Source organism: Prenolepis imparis, unplaced genomic scaffold (assembly GCF_030444845.1).
Source record: "Prenolepis imparis isolate NDT839.2.m4 unplaced genomic scaffold, iyPreImpa1.0 SCAF_10, whole genome shotgun sequence".
Taxonomy (NCBI): Eukaryota; Metazoa; Arthropoda; class Insecta; order Hymenoptera; family Formicidae; genus Prenolepis; species Prenolepis imparis.
In genome coordinates this window covers 8,360,527-8,385,010 of record NW_028141168.1, presented here as the reverse complement: position 1 = coordinate 8,385,010, position 24,484 = coordinate 8,360,527, and the positions used below count along the sequence as shown (strand labels likewise).

The window sequence follows — 24,484 nt, the reverse complement described above, 5'->3', positions numbered from 1 at the left end:
ATCGCACGCGGAACGTATATAGGTACGCGTAATATCATCGTTAGCAATTAGGTATTTCCATGCGAACTCGTTATGGGGAGCCTCGGATTTCGCCGCAGAATCCCCTTCGTAATCCATAGACCGAAATTATTATATTTTCTCATTTTGGCTCCATTTCTCGCAAAGGTCGCGTGATGAGAGAATATTGATTACGCGTAATCGTAATATTGATTTTCAGTCTGATATTATTGTACGTATGTATATGTACGATGACGAAGTGCCTGTTTTACGGTAAAACTATGTCGGCGAAGTAATTTGCGCTTTTCTGTAATTATCTGCGTTATGGTATATATATAATTTTATGTCGCGATGGCGGGGCGTTTCGCTGTTGATTTTAGATAAAGATATACCGCGCGCTATTTTATCCTTCACCTCTGCATTTGAGTCTTTCGTACTGTGTTTTTTTCTTATATAATTATTATACTTTAACGATTTTGATCTTTTGGCCACTAATTATTATTAAACGATATGTATAAAAAGTTAATTTTCATACTTTAAAATATAAACTTTTTTGCTATTTAATTAAAATAACAAATCAGTACTAATTTATAATATTTTCAGTTTGTTTCTGGTTACGAAATATTTACGAATTATTTATATAAATTAAAAAAAAACAAACGGAAACAAAAGTTTAAATGCCGTGCGGTATTTTTGTTCCATATACAAAAAGATTCACGAATTATTGAATCATTTAGAGGAAAAATATGTCAGGCTTTAATTTTATTTTTATAGTACGAGTTGTTTTTATTCTGTTTCTAAATATGTATTTGTAACACTATGTTTGTACCAGTCGCAGCCTGCACTTTTCCTGCACACGTGTGCCTAATGAATCACACCGATCATGTGATAGCGTGCACGTAACTACGCTCTTAGATTTATCGTCATTGACACAACGCAATCATTGTTGAATTATAGTTTGCGTCGATATCGCCGGTATTTTACTCGTATTTATCGTCGGATATGCTTGTACGATGTATTGTGCTGTTTCCTTATCGCGATCTCATCGCGCACACCAGTCAATTTCCTACAATCGAGATGTCATATAAACATGTCGCAATGTATAAGATATATATATGTCCTATTTTTCTCGCATTAATTTTTAACAACAGATTTTTTTTTCAATCGGGTTAAAATATGATCTCGTGGCAAAAATAATGTCAAAGTAGGTTTGAGATTAGTTAAGACTGATTAATTCTGCCGTCTACAAAAGATTGGAAATAAATGAATTTCCTCGATTCTCTCATTCTTTATATAATATTGACGTGCACATTTCGTAGAACGCAATGGGCAATTATTTTAAAATTACATCGACAACTTTGAACGATTAACGCAGGATTGGAGCCATTCTCTTCTCTTTTAGACACTTTTAATATACATAAATAATATTGCTGACACGGAAGAAAAGATTTAATGAATAATGGCGAGCGCTAATGGATCACTCGTCCGCTCAATTAAAGCTTTTACTGCACAATTTTCGTGTTGCTGTATCGCGCTCCTTAAATAAGGCGGCTCTTAGCAAAAGCATCACATTTTATCGCAGCTAGCCGGTTCGATAAAACGCGCGATTCGTCCGATAAAGTGCCTTTTCAAGCACGCAAACATTTTTTTCCTCCAGATATCAAAGTTATTATTATTTTTTTTGGGGGGGGGGGGAATCTGTTGCGGCTAATTGCTATCGCAATTAAGTAAGCCCAATGAAATAATCTCACGATTCGATTGTTTATACTGTTGAAATTTAATAATATATACAAAGCGAGAGAAATGTAGCGATTATTATTATTATTTACACAAGATTATCAACGTTCTTTAACAACACACATTTTGCACTAATTATTATTGCAGTTGTAATTGAGAGATAGAAATTGAAAAAAAATTCTTAATTTGCAAATTCATACAGTGCGCAATAATATTAATGTAAATGAATCGAATCAGCATCACTTCGTTCGTGACGGATACAATTTTATCGATGATGCTGTATAATATTCGGCATAATAATAAATCATCATTGCGATTGTTGTGCCGCAGCACGCTTGAAAATGCATATCGAATGAACATAATACGCCGCTCTTCATTTACATATTCACCTATCATACAGAGAAAAGTTACATGTAAAATGGTGTGGCTTTGAAACAGTCTTTCACAACGAAATGCACATAAATTCCGCGATGTGCACCATTTTACGAAATGGGTATCATTTACGTTATCACGATGTACATTGTTTATTCAAACGGAAACTCGTACTAACCTAACGGTGCCGCGTTTGTGTATGTTCTCTCTTGCTCTCTTAAACTAATGACCGACGAGAAAAATATGCCGTTAAGAATTCTTCTCCTTAGTACCTATAAAATGTAATTACCTGTGAAATTAGGTCTTTCTCTTCGCTGCCTGACTATACATACGTACGATACCGTTTTTCATATATATATATATATATATATATATATATATATATATATATATATATATATATATATATACTGACATATATCTTACGCGCTTGTCTATATTCATTTTCGGCGCATTCTATATTTAAAATTGAATATACATAGTCCTACGACATACACGCTCTACATTTAAAATATTATCGATGCGTTTAATCATAGAGATCATCGAAAAATAGAAAAGTCGAAATATTGCATTTTACGAAAATTTCTTTCTTATTATATTTTATCGGTCGAAAATGACTCGAAAGTTTTACGTTTCGCTTAAATAAAAGAAAAAAAAAAAACAATACATACTTTTGAAAAATTGCTCAATGTTTTTCTTTTATTTTGTCTTTTATTTTACGTTCCGAAAAAGAACGAATTCAGGCACTTATTTTCTTGTAATTTGTCATTTTACGAAGAATTATTAGAAAATTCTTCAACAAGATGAGAAAAAAAATATTTTTATTTTTATTTTTTTTTTTTAGAATGTTCTTAATATAGAATTCTTTCTATATCTCTTCTATTTATAACTGAATTCCAAAAATAAATCTCGCTACTTATTATTCTTTTCCTTTCATCCTTTAGATTGAAATCATTCTGTATTTTCATCTTAAATCAAGCATAGAGATAAATTACTTCTCTCAGTACTTTCCAAAAAAGCGTTCAAAATTTCTCTTGCATCTTATTTTCGGATGGCAAATCGAGCTAGAAAATAAGCTCAACGATTCTACCTCTCATCTCTTCCTCCATTCTTTTGATTAAGAATCCAATCTCAGCTCTCTGTTCCGATTCGGAATGGCAACTTTTACATATATTTTCGCGTCGATGTTGACTTCAGCTGCCGACAGCCATCGTTCACAGCCAATCACAGAGTCGCCCACAAAATATGTTTCATCTTGAAATCCATGACTCGGCAGCGTTTTCTAAAAATTTTCGGTACTCGAGATCTGCAGTTTGAGGCAGTTTCCGATCCTTATCCATAGTCTTAAACATAGCCGTCAGCTTCTAATTTTAGGGCGGCCTCGTAGGAAGGCAAACCCTGATCGTCCCTCGGGACATCTTCTCGCTTGTTGATCCTGTTAGCCTCCGATTCGCTGGGCAGGCTGTTCACCGGGGGCGAGATAATGCTACCGGGATCGTCAGACTCGTCTTTCTTGTCGGTCGGCGAGGGCAGTGCCCGAGGGTCGAAGATGAGGCTCTCGTAAGCCGGCGGCGGGCCCGAGGTCACGGGCCACGGCGGAAGAGATGTGGGCACTCCCTCTTCCTGATGGGCCTGAGTCCCCGTCGATCTCTCGAGGCACTGCTGAAGAGAAACGGAATTGTTAGGAATGTTAAAGTGAAACGCGAGAAATAAAAATCTAAACAAGAAATATAAATATCAAAATACAATCTAAAATGTGCAAATCGCATATAATTAATAAATCATCCGCGTAATAATATAAATGAACATTCGTATATATTTTTTTTCTTAATTGTATTTTTTAATTATTGATCAATTTTTAATCTTTACTTAAAAAAAAATTTTTTTGTAGCTCATATATTATCTAAAATGTAAATCATATAATTAATAAATTATCCGCGTAATAATATGAATGAACATTCACACATATATATTTTTTTCTTAATTGTATTTTTTAATCTTGATTTAAAAAAAAATGTTTTATAGCTCTCTTATGTTATTACAATATATATTAATTAATGTTATATTATAATTTATTTTTTAGTAATATTATATTTTATTGTATTATAATTTATTTCTAAATAATTACATTTTATTTCTTGTTCTTTGTATTTTACATCTTTATATATATTTCATTGTGTCTGTGAACTTGAAGACAAGGAACTCTTAAGACGAAGGTGCAAAGTATGCACATTGTCGCATTGCGACGTACAATTCGAGCCGCTGTTCTCGCGGCGTGTTTTTACATGTAATATGAGGGCGTGGTTTCTACAAGATATGCGAATTTTTATTTAATTGCGTAGGCAACCACAGAGAGGTGACTGACTGTGAGAGGTTGCGTAAAAGGTCGGTATGTGGAAATATATAGTGACTCGCGGTGCACAAGTCGAGTAGGTGGTATGATTTAAGAGTAGCTTCATGTAACATTACTCGGAGTGTCCCCAGACACAGCGAAAAGTATTTTCGGAAGAGATGCTTCGGGGTATAAATGTGGATAAAATTTGGAAAACGTCCAGCGGGACCTCATTATGGTAATTTTTAATACCGAAAATAGAAGGCTTCCCGTGAATCAAACGTCAGATATGTATATATATACCGATAACAAATCGCTAAACCTTGGTTGGAATTTTGAATTGATTTTATTTTAATTTTCTGAGCACAGACATATCGTGGAACTTTTTAAATTGCCATGACATGTAAAAAATACGTGCAGTAATTAAAATACAATACAGTAAAGTATAAAAAGCACATTTACACACAGATATACATAGCGTATAAATTAATATGTTTAAAAAATTATTTCTTTTAGATACGTAATTTTTTAATTTTGACATACGTTTAAACAAATTTAATATAGATTTTAACAAAACTTTTTCGGTATATCTTCTTGTTAGATTTATTTGTTAAAAAGCTCGACATTGAATACGTAATTTCGACGGAGATAATTTTCGCAATATTATGATATGAAAATAACTTTTCGATCGGAAATTCTCACTTACCATGGCATGCGTGTCCATGGTGAACACTTCTAGACTATGAATGTCTGGCTCGGCCCTCCAGTACTGCGAGTACTCTTGCGGTCGATGCTTCCGGACGTTCTTGTGACAGCAGTAGCATATGAGTACCACCATCATGATCACACCGCTGATCATGGCGCTAAAAGCGAACCAATATAGACGATGTTTAGACGGGTGCTTTTTGTGCAAAAACGTGCCCGTACGCTCGAGGAAAAAAAAACCGAGGCTGCTGTGCAAAAGGGCAGGTGGCTGGTGAAAAAGTGAGCGATTTTTCTCGACCGGGAGCGGAACTTTTTAAACACGGTTAGATATAAAACGGTCACTTTTAACACCTGTTACATTTTGACGGATAACTTTCTGTATCGATTGAACGAAAAACTCTGTATCGCTGTAAAAATATCTTGAGCACATTCTTACTTTAACAAATGTTAATTTGAAAGATAACAGAACAGGTGTTAATTAGAGAGACGTCAGGATAACAGAACGATTATTATTATCAACTATTCCGTGTCTTAACTTGAAGAGTTTTATCGCGAAAAGTAATTTAAAAATCAAATAACTTTTTTCTCTCTCTCTCGATATATGTATCATGCATAATGCATGCTTGTAACTACTTATAATTAACAGTTATTTGTACTAAAGCCTCTTATCTTAAATTGTTAAAGTAACCTGTGATAAAAATTTATTACCCGGACATTTAACGACGTATTTATTCCCTCTGTACTTCTTTAACTACATACTATGGTAGAAGTAGTAGAACTCTTTCCAACTAATTCAATTCTGCTTTGTAAAACATTATTAGCAATACGATTAACATTTCGCAAAATGTAGATGAAATGAGAAAGAAAAATTTCGAATATTTTAATTAATATTTTATATAATATTTAATATTTAAAAAATATTCAAGAAAAAAATATTAGTACCAATCTAGTTAATATCTATACTAGATTTATTTATTTATATTCATGTGAAATATCAGTTTCACATTGATATAAGTATAGTAAAAAAATTTATTGAGGAGTTAAATATCTGCGCTTTTCAATACATTTATTCTAATGTATTTATTGAATCTGTTATCCTTCGGAATAATCATTGACTTTTTAATCGCTGGTTATCTAGGGATGCAATGATCTAATTTAATATACGGATCACAGTGCGCTAAAGTAAAGGATCGAAAAATTAGGATTGCTTGTCAGGGTTAAAATCGACTTATCGAAGAGGCCCAGCTTCACATTCGGAATAAGTGTTTAGTATCGTTTGCTTCCGAGCCATCCTAGCATCCTTAGCATCGGCTGGCGCGATTGTTACTCACCCACCAAGAAGAATGTTAACGTTGCCGTGCAGATCCGCGTCGAAGCGACCGCTTCTGCTGGTCGACGACGAGCCGTCCGGCACGGCGTTATTATTCGCATCCCCATAAACGTTGCTGCCGTTATGATAGCCATGGGCTTTCTGCACCGCGGCCATCACCGCTATCTTCTGCATTATCTTGTCCTTATCGTCGATCCGATAAGCACGAGCCTAATCGCGTCTCTTCCCGTTCCTCGCAAATACCATCGAATATAGGGGCTAATTAGCGTCGCTAAAATTAATTATCCTTTTCCTCCCTTTCTAGAGCTGTAATTCTTTCCGCTTCGTTAAGCTCGCCACACAGAAAGAGATCTCGTGCGATCGAGATTGATGATATATATAATAATGCACTTTGTGTATGCTACTGCTGATGGGTCGCGATAGTCTCAAAGATCGAGAGCAAGGTAATCGCGATTCGTGCTAGTTCGAGATCGCTGCTGATTGTCCCGAGAAAGGTCTATCGTTTCCGGAAACGCCTCTCGTTGAAAAAGCCGGATGCATTCCTTTCTCCTCCCCCCGAGCACGATCGATTTTGCATTACGATCGACTAGATCGCTCGGGGGGATCTTTGCGGCCGAATTGGACTTCCGATCTGGAATATTATTCTTCGTTATTTTTTACGGAATGCACAATTTTTATCTTTTAATAATTTTTTAATTATATGTATAAGAATGCACATGATATTTTTAATTTAAATCAATTTTTAGGTTTAACTTTAACCTTTTAAAGGAAGAACGGAAAAAAATCACACATTTTGTTTCAGTTTTAAAGGATTAGAGCATGTCTTAAATTCTAGTTTATTTATCCGAGGTCGATATAATTTTATATATCAAATTTTTTACTCATATAACAAATTCGATTCGAAATAGTGTCGATTTAACGTTCTTTAAAATCTATGATTCTCGCACTGTTGCCTCTCCGTTTAGCGGCACGCTTACCGTTAAACAGATACTTTTACGACGCGCTTTTGTCGCGATAGATATAAAAAAAATTCCCTCGGATCGGACGTCGCATCACTTTGGGTCCTGACAATGCGATTCCGCGCATCCCGCCCTTTTTACGGAGTCGAGTCGCGACGCGATTCATGCGGAATTTCAATGCTCCAAATTGAATTCCTCATTGTACTCACGTGTAGTGTGAGGAAGAACTCGCCCGCGATCGCACGACTTTATGGATTTCCGGTGGCAGGTTTACTCGAGCGTGAGACGCGCACGTCATCGTTTCCCCGGCACGTCGAATTTCGGCCGATATAGCCGCCTCGTCCTCTGTCAGAACTCGTCTCGTACAGTTTCCCTATCACGATCTGTAAATAAACGATTTCTATAGTTTCTTGTTTGCCGAAATGAAAGATGACACTCGTATCGAGTTTCTGATGTCCATTAAAAAAATCTATTTTTTACTTAGAACGCACACCTAATACAGAATCTAGAACAACTTGTGTATTTTTTTTTTAAATAGGTATTAATTACCGAAATTTAATTAATTTTTGTTTTATAAATGAAATAATATATTAATGAGAAAATGAATCAACGTGTATATAAACGATGAATCGTTGGAAATATTTTTAATTTTTAATTCAATCATTAATTTTGATGCGATTTTTGTTCGTCATTTTCTGGTTTATAGCAAAACAGCAAGTGTTTACTTGTAAGAATTTCAATTTCGTTGAATAAACTTTGCAAATTTCAGAGCACGCACGTTAACGAGGTAGTTTCTATATTTCATGGAATATATTTCGAAATTGATGAATAACGTACATAATATCGATATTTTTCGATGCTGTTTACATTTGTTTATCTTGCGACGATGATTGTAAAAGTAAATATCATCAGAGTATCTCGGAGAGAATATTCCCCTGGGAGTCCTTCCATTCTCAGATAACGATCGATACCCATTTTGAGCCGTCCGAAATGATAGTTAATTTCAAGGATAATCTACTTGGTGTTAATTTATTAGAACCGCGGCTGAGAGTCAATATTTTACGCGAGCATGCGCACGTAGAGATCGAGGAAAAAAAAATTTTAAACTTTAAACTTTATCCAAGAAACTTTCAATAAGGTTCTCTTTAAACAAATTTCAAACTTTAATTTATTCTGTATAGTAGATGTATAATATGTATGTGTATATATATATATATATATATATATATAATTCGAATATTAATATATAAATTATTCTATTATCTCTTATCTCATTAATGCTATTAGTGAGTTAAAATTGTTTGAGACTTAATTTGAATTTTGGCGCTAAATGTAATAGTAATGTTATAACATTGAAATTTAAAATTTTTGTTAGAGTTTCACCTTTGGTGAAGCTTAAGATTATGTTAAAGTCGTGAACCCTTTTTTTCCCTTTTCTCAAAAAGCGTCAAGACAACGCATTGTGATGCAAATTTTTCTTTTTTTCTATATATTTGTGAGAGGCAAAACTCTGTATAGAAACGACTAAAAAACTTGTGACCGCGCCTTTACTTTGCGCTACTTTGATACAGTTTTTTTTTTCTTCTCTTCTTTTAGCGGTATAATATCCGCATTTCTGTGCCTGGTGCATTAATGAAGTTGCAACCGGATGTGATAAATACACGATATAAAACTATACAAGGAATATATATTTCCTCGCGTGTATATCCATTGTTAATAAAAACTCAACTGCGATTCGTATCGATGAACGTCTAATAATAATCATCTAAGTTGCATATTTATTTTTTTAAAATTAAAACTATCTACGAAACGAAAACAATCCTTATGAAATACATTAAAAACATTGAAATTACAAAATAGTAATTGAAATATTAATTATGCACACGATGCAGTTTAACATAAATTTAATTTTACTAGAAATTGGAACTATTTTTGTTTGATATTAAGTTGTAAATGTTTATATACATATAATATAGTGTTATCAGATTATTACATTGTTAATTGCGTTGAAAGTCAATCTATTAGGAAAGATACGGAGCCTAATTCTTTTCGACGTAGTGTTTTTTTAATCGATAATGAGTATAGTTTATACACTGTTGTACGATGACATCATGTGTCCTTTTATGCGACGAACTAATCAATAACGGCTATTAAACTTATGCCTTCCGTCGTTGCAGAGAGAGCATAGATAAAAGATGGTATAACTCGTAGAATCATTTCTAGTTCGTGCTGAATTTTAAGCAATTCTTGGCCGGGTCTAGATCGATACTGAAAACAGTGCGCATGAAACCACATGAAAACTCGTACATCGTATATATCCGAGAGATGAAATCACTGCTCGAAATTGTATTATTCCGGACTTTACAATGGGAATGTATGTCGTTTGTTGCAGATTCGCGCAAATGAAAGACATTAGATGAGGAAGTTCGCGAGACCGCTCGAATTGCAGGTAAGTCAATAATGCAAAATTGTATTAACAAACGAATGTGATGTAATTTATGTTTAATTATATACTTAATTAAAAAATATACTAATAATCGCTTCATAAAATGAGCGAGCAGAAACTTTGCTCTATTAAGTCGTAACACAAGAATTTTTGATCTAGCAAATGAAAGAAATGAAACAAATTTTATTTCTATTAACGATAAATTTAATGTAAAAAGAGATACGGTTATATATAAACGTCTGATATTATATAACGCAATACTTTATATTATATTATTAAATTATTCTAGTAATTTTGTTATTTGTGTGCTTCGTTATTTTATTGTCGGCAATATATTAAAAAAAACCAATCGACAAAATCAAATGTATGTGTGTGATATATGTACATATTGTTAAAATTGCATATTATAATTTTCAATCATGCACTTTGATTCGGATTATACAATCCTGAATCGTGGAAAATTATCTATCATTATATTAATATTTCGATACGTATCTACTTATATTCATTCTTATTTAATCGAGAGGAAAATTTCCATTGATCGCGCTATATATTTTTGCCTGAAGCGAAACTAATTGACATCTCATTAAAACAGTATTCAATAGATACAATTACGTTTAATATTAGCAATATTGTTCCACGTATCGATCTAATCAATTGTTATGGCAAATTATCTTCTGCTTCATTCGGATCTGGAGTTACTACCGAGTTACTATCCAGCTGCGCATTTAATTTAACCTAATCAGCCACCCATGCACCTGCTTGATTATCCGAGGCCACGATGTCACGTGATATTTGACCCCACGTTAACTTTGTTTAGACTTTCGCAATTGTGTGTAGCAGCCTTTATTTAAAAATAATATTATGCTTGTGTATAGATATTTACGGATGAGTGCTTTTACATCTATCGATTTCTCATCTGAAGAAAATTGACTGTTAGTTTAAAAAAAGTTTGTCAATTTAACTATTCATGAAGAAAGATTCACATTTCTGGCATTTAACTCATCTTTAATTCTCGATTATTTACAGCACAATTATCATTCTTGAATTAAAATAATGAATATTTTATGATGATAAACTGTTAGTGATAGCTTTGGACATTTTTTCGGCCTTTCTCCTCTGTATATTTTTAGAAGCTATTTATAACTAGTATAAATTCTTCAATTTCCTTTACTTTCTAATTCATGAAGTGTCAGTGTTGTATATCCGAACGCCTCAATCGGGCTTTCTTGTTAATCAACAGCCTTGGCTCACTCGGCTATACTTGAGCTGGGCAGCGCGATATTCTCTCACGGCATATTTATGCCGCATTTTGTCGTTGTTATGTACATGCATTTGCCGATTAGATCTTTTAAAAGAATTTTCATATTTTGGTAATCATTCAAAGTCGTCGAAATTTTTCCATACGGATCGCAGAATTCCGAAACGACGATGATTTGCCTAGCTAATTTTTTATTATTTACGATATTAATACAAATGGGAGATTGCTTTCGATTATTTTTCAGTTATTATTAATTACTCTCAGTTAGTATTAATTTTCCCTTATATATTATAGAATATTTTATATAATTAACTCTATAATATAATATATATGTATGAAAGAAATAAGAAAAATCTTCATTCAAAGATCATTGTATATCATTACGTATTATGTATTATTAATTATGCGGTAAATGGGGTTCAAAAAATTAAGACTACTAGAGATTGTTGTTTCTCGAATATTGAGGCATTTGTCGAGAATTTGTATTAATCGTGGAAGGGGTTCGTAACGCATCCGTGCTTCTGATCCACTTCTTCAAGTCGAGCTACTCTCTAGTATGTTCAACAACGAAGGCAGAATCTCAACAACATCTCGAGAATCCGTCGTTGATATATTGATTTGAATCTTTATGGATACTTGAAAAATATCGTCTTCGCGTAGCATTCAAACATTCGCACAATTATACGTTCTACACATTGTAAAATAAGGAGGAAAACTAGGAAACAGTTTTTACAAATTTTTTTTATTAGTAACGAAATATGTATTAATTAAATCCCGTATTTAATTTGTATCTACTTCACACAAAGTTGCGAAAATTTACAGATCACGTGTTATTTAAATGTCGCCATATTAAACGGAGAGAAATGTTCTTAATTATTTATAATTTTTTTCCGTACGTGTATTTTATCGCTTTCTCGGAAAGAACCATCAACGACACCTAAATCGGCCACCGTGACGAGGTGTCCCCTTCTAAACGAAATCCGCCGGGATTTCTTATGGGCCACTTCCTCTTGGTAATGACCTAGCGACATTTAGCGACGTTAACCGCATTAAGGCCGCAGCTATATAAGCTCTCTCTGTATGTGTGTATGAGTATGTATGTCATTACTTTCGCAACTTTTCCGAAGGTCAGCGGAACTCTCGAATTATTCACCGGAGTCTTTCTGCGCGTCGCGAATTCATGCATGTCAAGATTTTGTCGATCGTGGACGCATCGTCTCCAATTTCGCCAAATTCTTTCGGTATATTTTCCTATTCTCCGATGTATGTGTCGATCATTCGTTTTTCATTCATATCGATGTGATAGTTACTACCAACGCTGTATCGTACACTTCTAAAACACATTATAAAAGTGCTGTATCTGATGGCAAAATCGATGTCGGCTAAAACATCTAGAACACTTCAGGTATTACGTACGTAATGTTAATGTCGCGATCTTTAAACATTCTTTATTTATATTATAATCAGGACGACAATTCAGAAAAGAGAATTATTTTCACACAGATAATGGATATTATTTGATATTGACGTCGTTTTTAATCTTTAATTATTTTAATTGACTTCTAATCCTTAACATACTTTTAGTTTAATCAATTAGGTTTTTTATTTTTTTTTTAATATAACTTCTAATTTATCCAATTTAGTAATTAATGTAATGAAAACCACATAGATATTTCATATTACATGCTCTTTAATTAGTGCACTAATTATTGTTATCACACACACCCACAAAGAGTATCTCGACGGTATAAATAGTATGAGTTCTATTAAAAATTATATTTTTTTCTCAGTGTATTTACTGCAAAAAGTATTAATTACATACACACACATATATTTTCTGTACGCGTATATACATATTATGTATATACATATATAAAATTGCTCTTTTTAAAGTGTTTAATTGATAAATTTCTTAAAAGCTCACAAAAAGTTTCACGAGAAGGAAACTCGGTGCAGTAGTTAAGAAAAGCTGTCGTCACAATCATTGATTTTGCACGACAAGTTCTCGAAATTGTCTTTCGATTTAAAAAGTTCCATTAATTCATTCGATTTTATAAAAATTAGATTTTGTTGAGAACGGGATACTCGAAAGTTTTTCTTTACATGTATATGCTTTTAAGACATATCAAGAGTCTCTCTGATTTAGAAATAATTTAACTTTTCTACGGAGCTCTCGATAGATTCGAGACTCGTTGGTTCTTAGAATTTTTGTTCATTCTTATAAGAAACAAAGATGTGTAAATAAACGAGGACTGCAGGTAGGGAAGCATGTGTATGCTCGCACTATCTGCGGTTCGCTAATTGGAGTTGTCATATAATGCCACGGTACTCCAATTGAGAAAATGATATGTTGTACGTAACGAAAATTATCCATGTCTAGTGTTAACTCGCATCGTGCAAAAATTTGACTCCTTAACACATCACCGGTACATTTGATTAGCGAAATCAACGTTAGCATATTTTATTCGGAATATACAGTGAGAAGTCGGGTTTACACACCTTGACTGCTCGATCAATTCTGTGAAATTTAATGTCCAACAAAGTCTCAAAACATTTTATTTACGTACAAAATTTAAAAGTCACGAGTCTCTTGTAATTTTCGTGTATGAAAACAGAAAAAAATCCATTACTTTGCGCTATTTCCAATGCAATATTCAAGGCTATCCTGTAATTGCTTCGTCGCTTCTAATTAGCTTTAATTAAAGCGATTAGTTAAGGAATAGATCAGATTACCTTGAATTAATTTAGCACGAAGACTTTATGAGTTAAATCTTATTATAGTGTAATATATATCATACCTGTATTTCTTAATCATGACACTCACATGTTTCAAATAGACTTATCAACTAAATCAAATCATAATTTCTAATTTCAAAGATCATAATATCATTGTTCGTTGTTATAGAATTATAGAGTATCAATTATATTATCATTATAGAATGTTTTCCTTTTTGCATTCATCAGCTAAAATTGATCATAAATTAAACAAAATTAAGTTCTTAAATTTCAAAAACTATAACGCAAACGAAACTATTGTTATCAGCGTGAGTTATAACAGCGCGTTATCAAAAGGTTTTTTATTTTAGATTCAATATTTCATTAATTTATCTATTTAGATAAGCAAAATTAAATCTTCAGGGTACGAAGAGCATGTTGTAATAAACAAAACTATCGCTATCGCGATGTTTTATAGCGCTTTTACATATCTTCCGAGTAATGTCTCTTTTAGTTGGACAAAAACGGAATTTTCGAGCAAAAACATGATACGAAATCGCACTTTTAAATAAACTTGGACATCAAACGTACTGCGTGATTGCGTGCATGTATCGATTAAAGGACGACACGTGACATATGTGTGCGTCGTATATATAGCCTACGTGTTTTATATATAGAGCTGCGTGGGCGCCTTCGCTGATGCTGCGGTTGTGGGTGGGTTCGCCCTCGGTCACGCAAAACCACGTCGGCCTTTTTTCCGTTTTGTATCGAACGCCTCGGTTCAATTCGACGCTCACGATTCGCGACCCGACCCAAGTTAATAATCTTCACAAGATAATGCACAGAGAGAATTTTCTCTTAAAATCTACCCTGAAAATTATGGTAATCGTGGGACAATATGGTATGGAAAGAATTTTATAAGAATTTCTCTGATTAATATTTATCACAATAAAAATAATATCTATTACAATAAAATATAAAATATGTTTAATTCATTTTATTATGCAGTTTAATAAAATTAATCAAACATGTTTTATATTTTATTGTGATAGATATTATTATTTTTATTGTGATAAATATTAATCAGAGAAAATTCTCTCAGTGTTCTCTCGGAGTTTTCCTTGTAAAATTCGATGATCGAAAAGAGCTATAAATAGTGACTATATTAGCGATCGCAATTAAAGATTTTAGATAAATATCAATCGTCAATATCGCGAGAAAGTCAAGCCGCAAATTAAAATACAATGAATATTATCGTTGAATTATTTACGCTATTGCAAATGTTGTGATGTTGTGTGACGAAAGGCTTATGGGTCGATAACATGCTAAATGAAAATTAATTTTGTAATTATTGAATAAATATTATAATTGAATCACTGAACAACTCTGAGAGCTCGAGAAACAAAAGTTATTTATTCGCTTTTTAAGATTTGATATGAAAGAAATATGTATTGAATTTTCATTCTCACATGTGTATTGAATTTTTATTTAAAGCAAATCTGAATCAGTTTTCAGTTATTTCTTCTATATGACAAAATATTATTGATCACTCTTATTTTTGTGAAAAATAAAAACACAAAAACGAATAAAAAAATAATGTCGTTAGAGTCACAAAAGTAGTTTAATGATATTGTTAATAATATTTTTTGACGTTTTTTTTTGTGGAATTACTATTTCGGAAAAAATACTACATTTTCAATTCGAACTATAAATGTAACAATAAAAATGTGAGCCATGAAAATATATCACACGCTTATGTTTAAATGACCTAATATGTCACTGTTACGAGTCTTTCGATTAAACTAATGAAAGTGCTTAATTGATTTTATATAGAGTTACTTATGTCTTATGCTATACAATTACTATCTTAAATTTTTTAGTACCCAATTAGAGTTTAGTGAAAATTAATTTAGTGGATATATATTCATTTAAATTATTTTTATTCAAATAATGACCTAAAAATCAATATTAAATTAATGATTAATAATTTTCACGTTTGATCTTTTTTTTTTTCGTTTAATTTGAATCTTTCGTCGTTTAATTTGCTGTTAATTTTGTGTTATCATTAATTTTGTATCATATATCTCTCTATGTTTATGTATATCTCTCTATTTTTTTGCTTCCTCATAAAGGAAGCTTTGTTTTTAACATTAGATTTATATATATATATATTTTTTTTTATTAAAAGAATCAAAGAATAGCTACATTGTCGTTTTATGTTTGTTTTAGCATTACCGATAATTATAATTCGCAATTTACAAACATATCGAAATGATACTATATCTCCTGATTAGATAATTCGCTATAGATAATTCGCAATCAGTCTGCCATCTTTATTGCTAAGGATGTTTCTCGGTAATTAAAGCATCCAACATCGCCGTATGAAATATCGTGCTAATTATACTTTCGCATTTGCTGTTACGACATCGAGGGTCGTAAATAGTACACATTTATAAGGATTCGATAATACAGAGTACTTATAAGGCTTTCGGATGAATTTCATAGCACGCGCGCGATAGTGAGAATTAATAGCGTCTAACAGCTTGTCATGATCATCACGAATGTCATGAGATTTAATGCCACGTGAGACTCCTCGGCGAGATGACTTGCTACAAGACGTGCGCCAGCATATCATTTTATAATCCAACGATTGCGATGGGACGAGAGAGTGACGTCGTCAACCGTACCGGTATTACACGTTGCTTCTGAAGCACGAAGAATAATTTAAGATCCTTGTAAGCGCAGAGAGAGATATATATGACGTTGCACACACAGGTGCTGACGGCCATTGCTATGCGATGTCACGTTCGCGTACGCGATAGTAGCTGGATAAATATTTCTCACGATATATACCTTGTTGTCGATATGACGAGGAGCATAAGGTACTCAAAGTACTCAAGGTACTCTTTCAAGAGTACTTCACGAAAATTTCCATTATTTTGTGTTTAATGCGACAGGGGTATCTTTAATGTCCGATAATGAATCAATTCGTGCACTATTGATCTTGGACATTGATAATATCATGAGGTTGTGCCCAGATTAAGACGACGTGAGTTCAAAATATTTACGTTCGATTAAAGCGTATAATTAAATTAGGCGAGTGATGATTTACGGTTCCCTTCCTTCTGAATATTAATAGCGGTGCTTTAAGCGTGCCAAATGACCTTTATGTAGGGTGTTTAAGGTAACAGTAAATCTCGCTTGAAATTATCTTAATATTCTGCAGTTTTATTATCTAATCGCGTCAGCTAATTTATTTCATCTTTCAGAACATCTCTCACGAAATTGCTCCATCAAGTAATTTCTTTAATATTTTATATTTCTTAATCTTTGTCTTAACGAACGCATTTTTTCAACTTGTAGTATAGAGTATCGATGAAAGAATAGAAAATTAGCTGATTTAATAAATCTAAAGTAAAATTGATAAAATATATATTATATTTTATAATTCATTTACTTGCCAATAAAACTAACAAGGCATTTTGTTAATTGAAGAATGCAATGTTAAATTTTTCTAATTTTTTTTTTTTTTAGATAAAGTCGATCTAAATTTAATTTTCTGAAGAATTTAAAATAGTTTTTTTTCCAATTATTCAAAAATCTAAACTCTCTGTTAACTCGTCTTCAATTGTTAAATATTCTTCAGCTTTAAAACTAATCTCTTCGAATTTTTCACAAGATAAATCTATCTGTAAACGTTAGCTACACATCGCAACCCTTCAATTTCACTTGATACACTGAGAGAATTTTCTCTTAGAATTTATCTTGAAAATCATGGTAATTGTGGGACAATATGATATAATTTTCTAAACTGCATAGTAAAATTAATCAAATATATTTTATATTTTATTGTAATAGATATTATTATTTTTATTGTGATAAATATTAATCAGAGAAATTCTCATAAAATTCTTTCCATATTATCTCACGATTACCATGATTTTCAGGGTAAATTCTAAGAGAAAATTCTCCCTGTTTGTCCCGTGAGAAGCGTCAATTTGCTGAATGAAACCGACCTTTTTCTGAGTGTACGACAGAGCCTGGTCGATCGGTCGCTCGGCGAACACCTGCGATACCGTTTCTCCTGGCGATCGATGACAATCCTGGCCGGTGTCCATTCGTTCCAAGTTTGATCACCACGACGACGACGACGACGACGGTGCGACGCCGCGTGCGTGACGCGCGGCGTCGACCGCGCGCACGGGGAGGCGAGACGCTGACGACGACGTGGGTCCCGTTCTAGGTCGGCCAGATCCTGGTCCCTCCGGTCCGTCCTTAGTACCGTTCGGTCGGAGACTATCGGCGTCGACGGTCATGACATGCTCGTTGCTTGGCTACGCCACGCGATTCGCGGCCAGGCACGGCATTTAGGTATAGTTCACGTGTGTTCGAGGTAGGAACGACGCCGTCGTCGCTCCCACCTTCTTCGACTTTGTCGGCGGGGTTGCGTCACACTCTCTCGACCACCCTCTCGCGACTCACCCTCTCTCGACTCGCCCTCTCTCGACTCGCCCTCGTCGCTCTCGGCGCCTCTTTCTTTCACCTTGGTCCTTCTTCCGCTACCACCCTCGTTGTTCACTAGAGAGACGGAGAGAGAGAGAGAGAGAGAAAGCAGGTTTCATACCACTTTTTGTACCGGCGCGGCGGTAATGTTAAACCACCCTCTCGCGCGAGAGTGAATTTCGGGCAACGTGGTTTGGTGCAGTGTTGGATCGTCAGTCTCCCCGATGTCGTCACATAGGTATCATACGATGGTATAGTATATTTCATCTGAGCGAGTGTCGTGCGAAATTCAAACGGTCTCTATCGAATTGGATTCTCGATGTGAAAATTGATGTGTGATGTGGTTTTATGCGTGGAGTTGATCTATGTGGTGTAGACAGTGGTATAGACAGTGTGCACTTGCACCGTTTAGTTTCCCACATCGTCGATTATGTCTGTTTTTAGAAAGTGAAATCTATAACGCGAAGAGAAATCTATAATGCGAATTTTATGATAGATTAAAAAAACATATTCTTATTATTATTATTACTTTTTTTTAATCGCCTAAAGTTAAATATTATTTGTATTATTCTATTCTATTGAAATATAACTGTATATTATTTTATTGTTAAAATAATCATACACATACTATTTTTTTTAATGTATTCAGTATGTTTGCAATGTTATATATATATAACGCATGTAATATATCTTTTTAAAATATATTAATATCTTTGATGTCTAATAATAATTCTTACAAAATTCTGGTTATTGTCTTATATCTTATATTTATCTTGTTCAATGCTTAATTATTTATAATAGAGAAAATTAGCGACAAATGTTTACATTTTAAAAATGTGTAGCATATACAGAATTTTGGGTAGATAATCATTTTTTTTTCTCTTGCATATCACATTTGCTGAAACAACTTTTTGGTCCAAAGTGGTCGTTTGATATCGATCAGTCTGCCGTTACTTGCGATCGATTTTTTCGGGTTTTTGTACTGTTCTATTTTGCTTGGCCGTCTTGGCTTCGTGCATGAATGTCATTAGAGCTGCCTAAATGCAAAACACGTCAGGTATGCACGCGGAATGAAAAATAACAGCGCAGGAAAATTGTTAAAGCCAGTGTTGCTTCTCTTATAACTGCCATGCTCAACGGTAAACTTATGATTACGACGGAATAAATTAGCATGTAGTAGAACATTGTGACTCATTTCGGACGACGGTATAAAAACCCAAATTGCCTATCCCCGGGGAGAAGCGCCGGAGGTGCCAAGTGTTGTCTACCTAGTAATCAGAACGCAGTACCTAAGTCTAACTCTCGCGTTACACATTTCGAGAGCTGAACTGAGCTAAGCTTAGAGCTTGGCTCGTCCAAAGTGTATTTCTGTGCAATTCGACAGGTGGCCCTTAGACACACCATCACTTACCGCGATAAGTAGCAACACTCGAAGACGCTGCTCCTCTTTACGACGCGACGAGAGCGAGATCAAAATAAACACTCGGTCATCTCAGAAATGTAGCAGTCGTTAATTGAAAACTTCATTTTTTTCTAAAAAAATAAGATCGCATCTTTTTGAGATAAAGAGAAGAATAATATAGTATAACAATAATATATGTTCTTTTCGTAACAATCGCCACGTTTTTTAAGATACAATAATCCGATAAAAAAATATATAAATATAAAAAATATAAAAATATTATCATATGATCTATATTATCAAGAAAGAAAGATTATTCATTTATTAAATTACATATATATTTATATATAATCTATTATTTGATTTTATTTATTATTTTATTTCATTTTCCCACATTAGATATTTAATTTTACGTAGCTTTAACATGAAATTTTGTGAATTTTTTTTTAGAGCGACATCAAAATAAATCTTTATTAATCACGGAAATGCGAAATAATTCGATTGCCGAAAATATACCGGAAATATACCGCGTCTACGCAAATTTCCTCGATATTTACATGCTGTATTTACATTCTATAAACTGAACTGCAACATCTCGGCTGCGTCTCGACGGATCACATCATGAAGGATGAAAATCTTGGGTTTCCGACGGAAATGTAACATAATATCGAAAAGGTGATGCCTGGCAAAGGTCCATAAATTTCTTGTGGGATCATAAAGCGGGAAAGCAAGCTTTTACGCTCATACATTTACGTCCGAAACACTTTCGCCGCCGTTTTTCTCCTTGTGTCGGCCCGATGAAAAAGAACAACGCGTTTCCCCCGTGTCTAGAAGAATCGCCGGAAATACGCGGGAAACATTTCCTTTCGCGCGTCTGGTCTCTAATCTCGAGATATACCGTGCCGTGTCTTTATGCAGAATGCAGACACGCTTTTCACGTAAATCACGGCCTTATCTCTCGCGTGTCACCATCTGGATTCCGCACTAGAAACGCGCATCTATATTCTTGTTGCGCATTCGCTAGTAAATACGAGCCATTTGTGTCACAATAAAGTGAAAAAAAAAAAAAAAAAAAAATGTTAAAACACGCATTCCTGAGTAAAAATAACGCGCATCTACGGTTCATGTACAGTAGATATTAATTAACGATCATTAAAAAACGACTACATTTAGCGTTGAATTGAAATGAAAATAAAGTAGAAAATATTTACAGTTCTAAAAATATATAATTATTTTTCTCACGTGTCAAGGCGATTTAAATAATACGAAAAATATTTGAAATGTTCGGCTTCGCTAAATGCGATGCTAATCAGAGGTGAGAATAAACGCGGAAGGAGTTCGCATTTTTATCGATGACGAATCCTATCTGATTAATCTGGGAGAAAACAATAAAAAAAGAATGATTTACAATTAGACAGGAGAGATATCGTTATCGTCTCCTCGATTTTTAGTGAGAAACGTCACATTCGCTTCAATAATAACGCGTTCGATCCGCGAATTTCAGCAATCGTGCCCGCAATTTTTCCTGTTTCGTTTATTTACAGACTCGCCAGGATGGTGGGTAGCATGCCCAGCGGATGGATGAGGAGAGTCCTCCTCTTTCTCGTCCTGATGACCGGAGTCCTGCTGATCGCGATGTACGCACATGCTCCGCCGCTCGCATCGCTCCAGCCGTTCGCGACTCGTCGGTGAGTAATTTCCGATAGATTGCAGTTTACTTTATTTATTCTCTCCTTTAAAGCCGGTTAGACGGATAAAAAAAATAGTAATTGATGTTTCTCTGTCGCGAGCACGAGTAATTATATAATTATATTATTATATGTCAAACAAACTATTGGTGCGGTGTATTTATCTATTTATTTAGAAAAGCAAGCGGTTTTTTCTTTTGGACATCGCTCTCATTATTATTTTGATATATATTATTTTTTTATTTAAGAAAAGTACCAAAATTTAATTTTAAAAAATTATATAGAATTTTCTCTTAGCATTTACCTTGAAAATTATGATAATCGTGGGACACGACATATGGTATATGGAAAGAATTTTATGAGAATTTCTCTGATTAATATTTATCACAATAAAAAATAATAATATCTATATACTAAACTATATAGTAAAATTAACCAAACGTATTTTATATTTTATTGTGATAAATATTAATCAGAGAAATTCTCATACAATTCTTTCCATACCATATTATCCCATAATTACCATGATTTTCAGGGTAAATTCTAAGAGAAAATTCTCTCAATGTAGAAAAAAATTATGTACTATTAAAAAAAATTATTTACTATTGGTGGTGTATTTATCTATATATTTAAAAAAGTAAGCGGTTCTTCTCTTTTAAACATCGCTTTCATTCTTATTTTTTTATTTATTTTTATTATATTATTTAAGAAAAGTACCAAAATTTAATTTAGAAAATAAAAATATTTTCGATTTATAAGTAAATCCATGTGTGCAAAAGATGCCTTTTTTCTTTTTAATTTAATTTTTGTGTTTTCTATAATTTCTACTAACGCGTGGCCAGATTTGTCGCGATGTGTATCAACCCAGTGCCTTTTGATTATTTTCTTACATTGCATGTTTTTTTTTATTTTGAATTTATTTCGTACTCTCTCTCTCTCTCGCATTACAACGCGCATCGAAGAAGATTAGAGGACTTGCAACGCGGCTTGATTAATTACCTGGTGGGTAATGAAACCACGATCGGACCCGAGGAACGGCTTTACGAGTATCTGGAAGAGCCTAGGTAACGGACAGTTCCTGATTGGGGATGGAATTTTAAGCTAGACGAACTGTACCGCGTATTTCTGATGCCTTAAGCTCGAATTCATCTCCGCTTTCGCCTCGATTGGTCTGTTTGGAAATGTGTCTGGTTTGGAAAAACAAATAGTTCACGGTTGAACTCTATTTTTACCGAGTTAAAACAGATTGAATGACATCATTCATACATCTGATTTTAAATTGTCACTAAAAATAAAAAAAGAATTTTTAAGAAAGGAAGGGCAATATAAACCTGAATAAAATTAATTGTTTTATTTCTATTAATAAATTATTTTTTCTTTTTATTAAAATAAAAATATAAATAACATTTATATTTTACGAATAAAAAAAAGAATTCAAATTTTTCAAGCTAAAATCTTTATAATAATATCATTCTGTCTCTCTGTGTTTGTCGTATATATTTTTTGTAAATTTTTTAATATAACTTTTTTTGTACAAATATTGAAATGTATTTGAAATATATTATTTATACAGATATATTTGTAGAAAGTTAAATCTATTATATTTAGGTATATTTTGTTAAACTCTTTTTCTTTCTTTCGAAACCAGTCACGTGCTACCTGATACCAATCATCGTTCTTCTAATTAAGACGCTACCCGGGCACGACCTACAAAACGTCGACCTCTTCGTGAACAAATTCCCGAATGTCCTGAATTTTCGCGTGGGAACTTTCGTGTATACTTGTACTTCTCACTTCTTCTCGTCGCACCTCATTCTGGCACTTATTCGTTTAATCTACTTACCCGAACATGTCTATCATACTAACAATAAGCGTACTATTGTTGTACACCATTGTTTCCCGTATTTCGCGGATTATATTGTTCGCGCGCCCATATTGTTACATTTGTCCCGACCCGCTTCGCGAACTCGACTTTCCCAGCCTTAATTCTGAAAACGAATCGCTTTTGCTTTCAAAGACACAATGCAGGCTTGGCTACAAGTATGGAAAATCACGAAAAATTAATAAGAAAGATTTTTCGAAAAAAAAACAAAAGAAATTCTTGTTCTCTTTTGAATTTTATTTACAATACAATCGCGTCAACTTCTAGCGCAAGATACAATTTTACAATTCTGTTTAATTAGTTAGTCAAAGCGTTAATCCGTGAAAATTATTGTTGCCGTAATTTTCGACAGACATTTTTCCATTTATGATTAGCCAACTATTTTCTTGCGCTTTCAGCAAAAGTTATTTCCCTCTTTCTTTCTCACTTTTCAAGAGCGTCTAATTCGGACAAACCCGACGATGGTTTTTTGTACTTTTATTCGTCTTATAATGAGCAGCTTTTCATTTCTCTGCTGCGATATCAGTTTGGCCAAGAATAAAGAATGAGTCGGGGAAGATGGATTTTATTTTTTTTATCAAAATAAAAGGATTGTAAAGATTCGTTTTCTTTCCAATTTCGATCCATGAAATTGTTTGATTAATATTTTATTAAACAACGCGTAAAATCTAATAAATGTAGATTTCAATTTATTATATTAAGTATTTAGATAATTACTTTTAAAAATATTTTTTTTTTTATTAAAATAAAAAACTAAATGCTATGCATATTGATGAAATAGTTTAGAAAATTATTTTAACTATTCGTGGTTTTTTATTTTAGTTATTTATTTATAATGCTATTGGACTTTAATTTTGTAATTTATCTTTTTTTTCTTTTTATGCTTTTAAATATTGAAATTATGCCTATTATCTTTGCTATTAGGGTAATGGTTTTTTAAATATGAAAAGCAATTAACTGTGTATGTGTGGGTAGTAATTATTATGCATAAATGCATCTGACGTTTGTAAAAAGAGATACGAACGTCTGTGGCGATAAACTAACTTTTTAAACTAATTTTAACTCTACAAAATGTAGCTTGGAAATAATTGTTTACTGCATGTTTCTTCTTGTGAACATATCTATCATTTTTAACTTTTCCTGCATCGATTACGA

At 33.3% G+C, this 24,484-nt stretch overlaps 2 protein-coding genes across 6 annotated transcripts in view; one reads left to right on the top strand and one right to left on the bottom strand.

Moving 5' to 3' along the window:
• Fdl (fused lobes) overlaps positions 1 to 24,484 on the top strand; it is a 39,334-nt gene that overhangs the window by 8,760 nt on the left and 6,090 nt on the right. The window contains exons 2-4 of one of the 3 annotated variants that reach the window (XM_083048556.1): positions 9,825 to 9,881; positions 21,304 to 21,447; positions 22,413 to 22,511. In XM_083048556.1, the coding sequence (XP_082904682.1) occupies positions 21,314 to 21,447; positions 22,413 to 22,511 (233 nt within the window). In that variant the 5' untranslated portion in view covers positions 9,825 to 9,881; positions 21,304 to 21,313. Of the gene's footprint in view, positions 1 to 9,824; positions 9,882 to 21,303; positions 21,448 to 22,409; positions 22,512 to 24,484 lie in introns of all 3 variants that reach the window. The other 2 variants (XM_083048555.1, XM_083048557.1) reach the window with 2 other exon arrangements.
• S-cup (spermiogenesis-related protein stanley-cup) lies at positions 671 to 18,328 on the bottom strand. 3 transcript variants are annotated; one of them, XM_083048561.1, is made up of 5 exons: positions 17,871 to 18,328; positions 7,642 to 7,815; positions 6,475 to 7,104; positions 5,145 to 5,301; positions 671 to 3,765 (listed from the first exon to the last, which is right to left on the bottom strand). In XM_083048561.1, the coding sequence occupies exons 3-5, from the start codon at positions 6,645 to 6,647 to the stop codon at positions 3,451 to 3,453; spliced, it is 645 nt and encodes a 214-aa protein (XP_082904687.1). In that variant the 5' UTR covers positions 6,648 to 7,104; positions 7,642 to 7,815; positions 17,871 to 18,328; the 3' UTR covers positions 671 to 3,450. The 3 variants fall into 3 exon arrangements, with proteins under 3 accessions (XP_082904687.1, XP_082904688.1, XP_082904686.1); XM_083048562.1 differs by having other exon boundaries at positions 671 to 3,768; positions 5,145 to 5,289; positions 17,871 to 18,326; XM_083048560.1 differs by having other exon boundaries at positions 671 to 3,768; positions 17,871 to 18,324.

Bases quoted from the DNA above. Each gene is read 5' to 3' on its own strand.
- S-cup (XM_083048560.1), bottom strand. From the start codon at position 6,647: ATGCAGAAGATAGCGGTGATGGCCGCGGTGCAGAAAGCCCATGGCTAT. The intron at 5,302-6,474 runs GTGAGTAACAAT...GTTCGCTTTTAG, and splicing joins GTTAACATTCTTCTTGGTGG to CGCCATGATCAGCGGTGTGA. The intron at 3,769-5,144 runs GTAAGTGAGAAT...GTTTCTCTTCAG, and splicing joins CCATGGACACGCATGCCATG to CAGTGCCTCGAGAGATCGAC.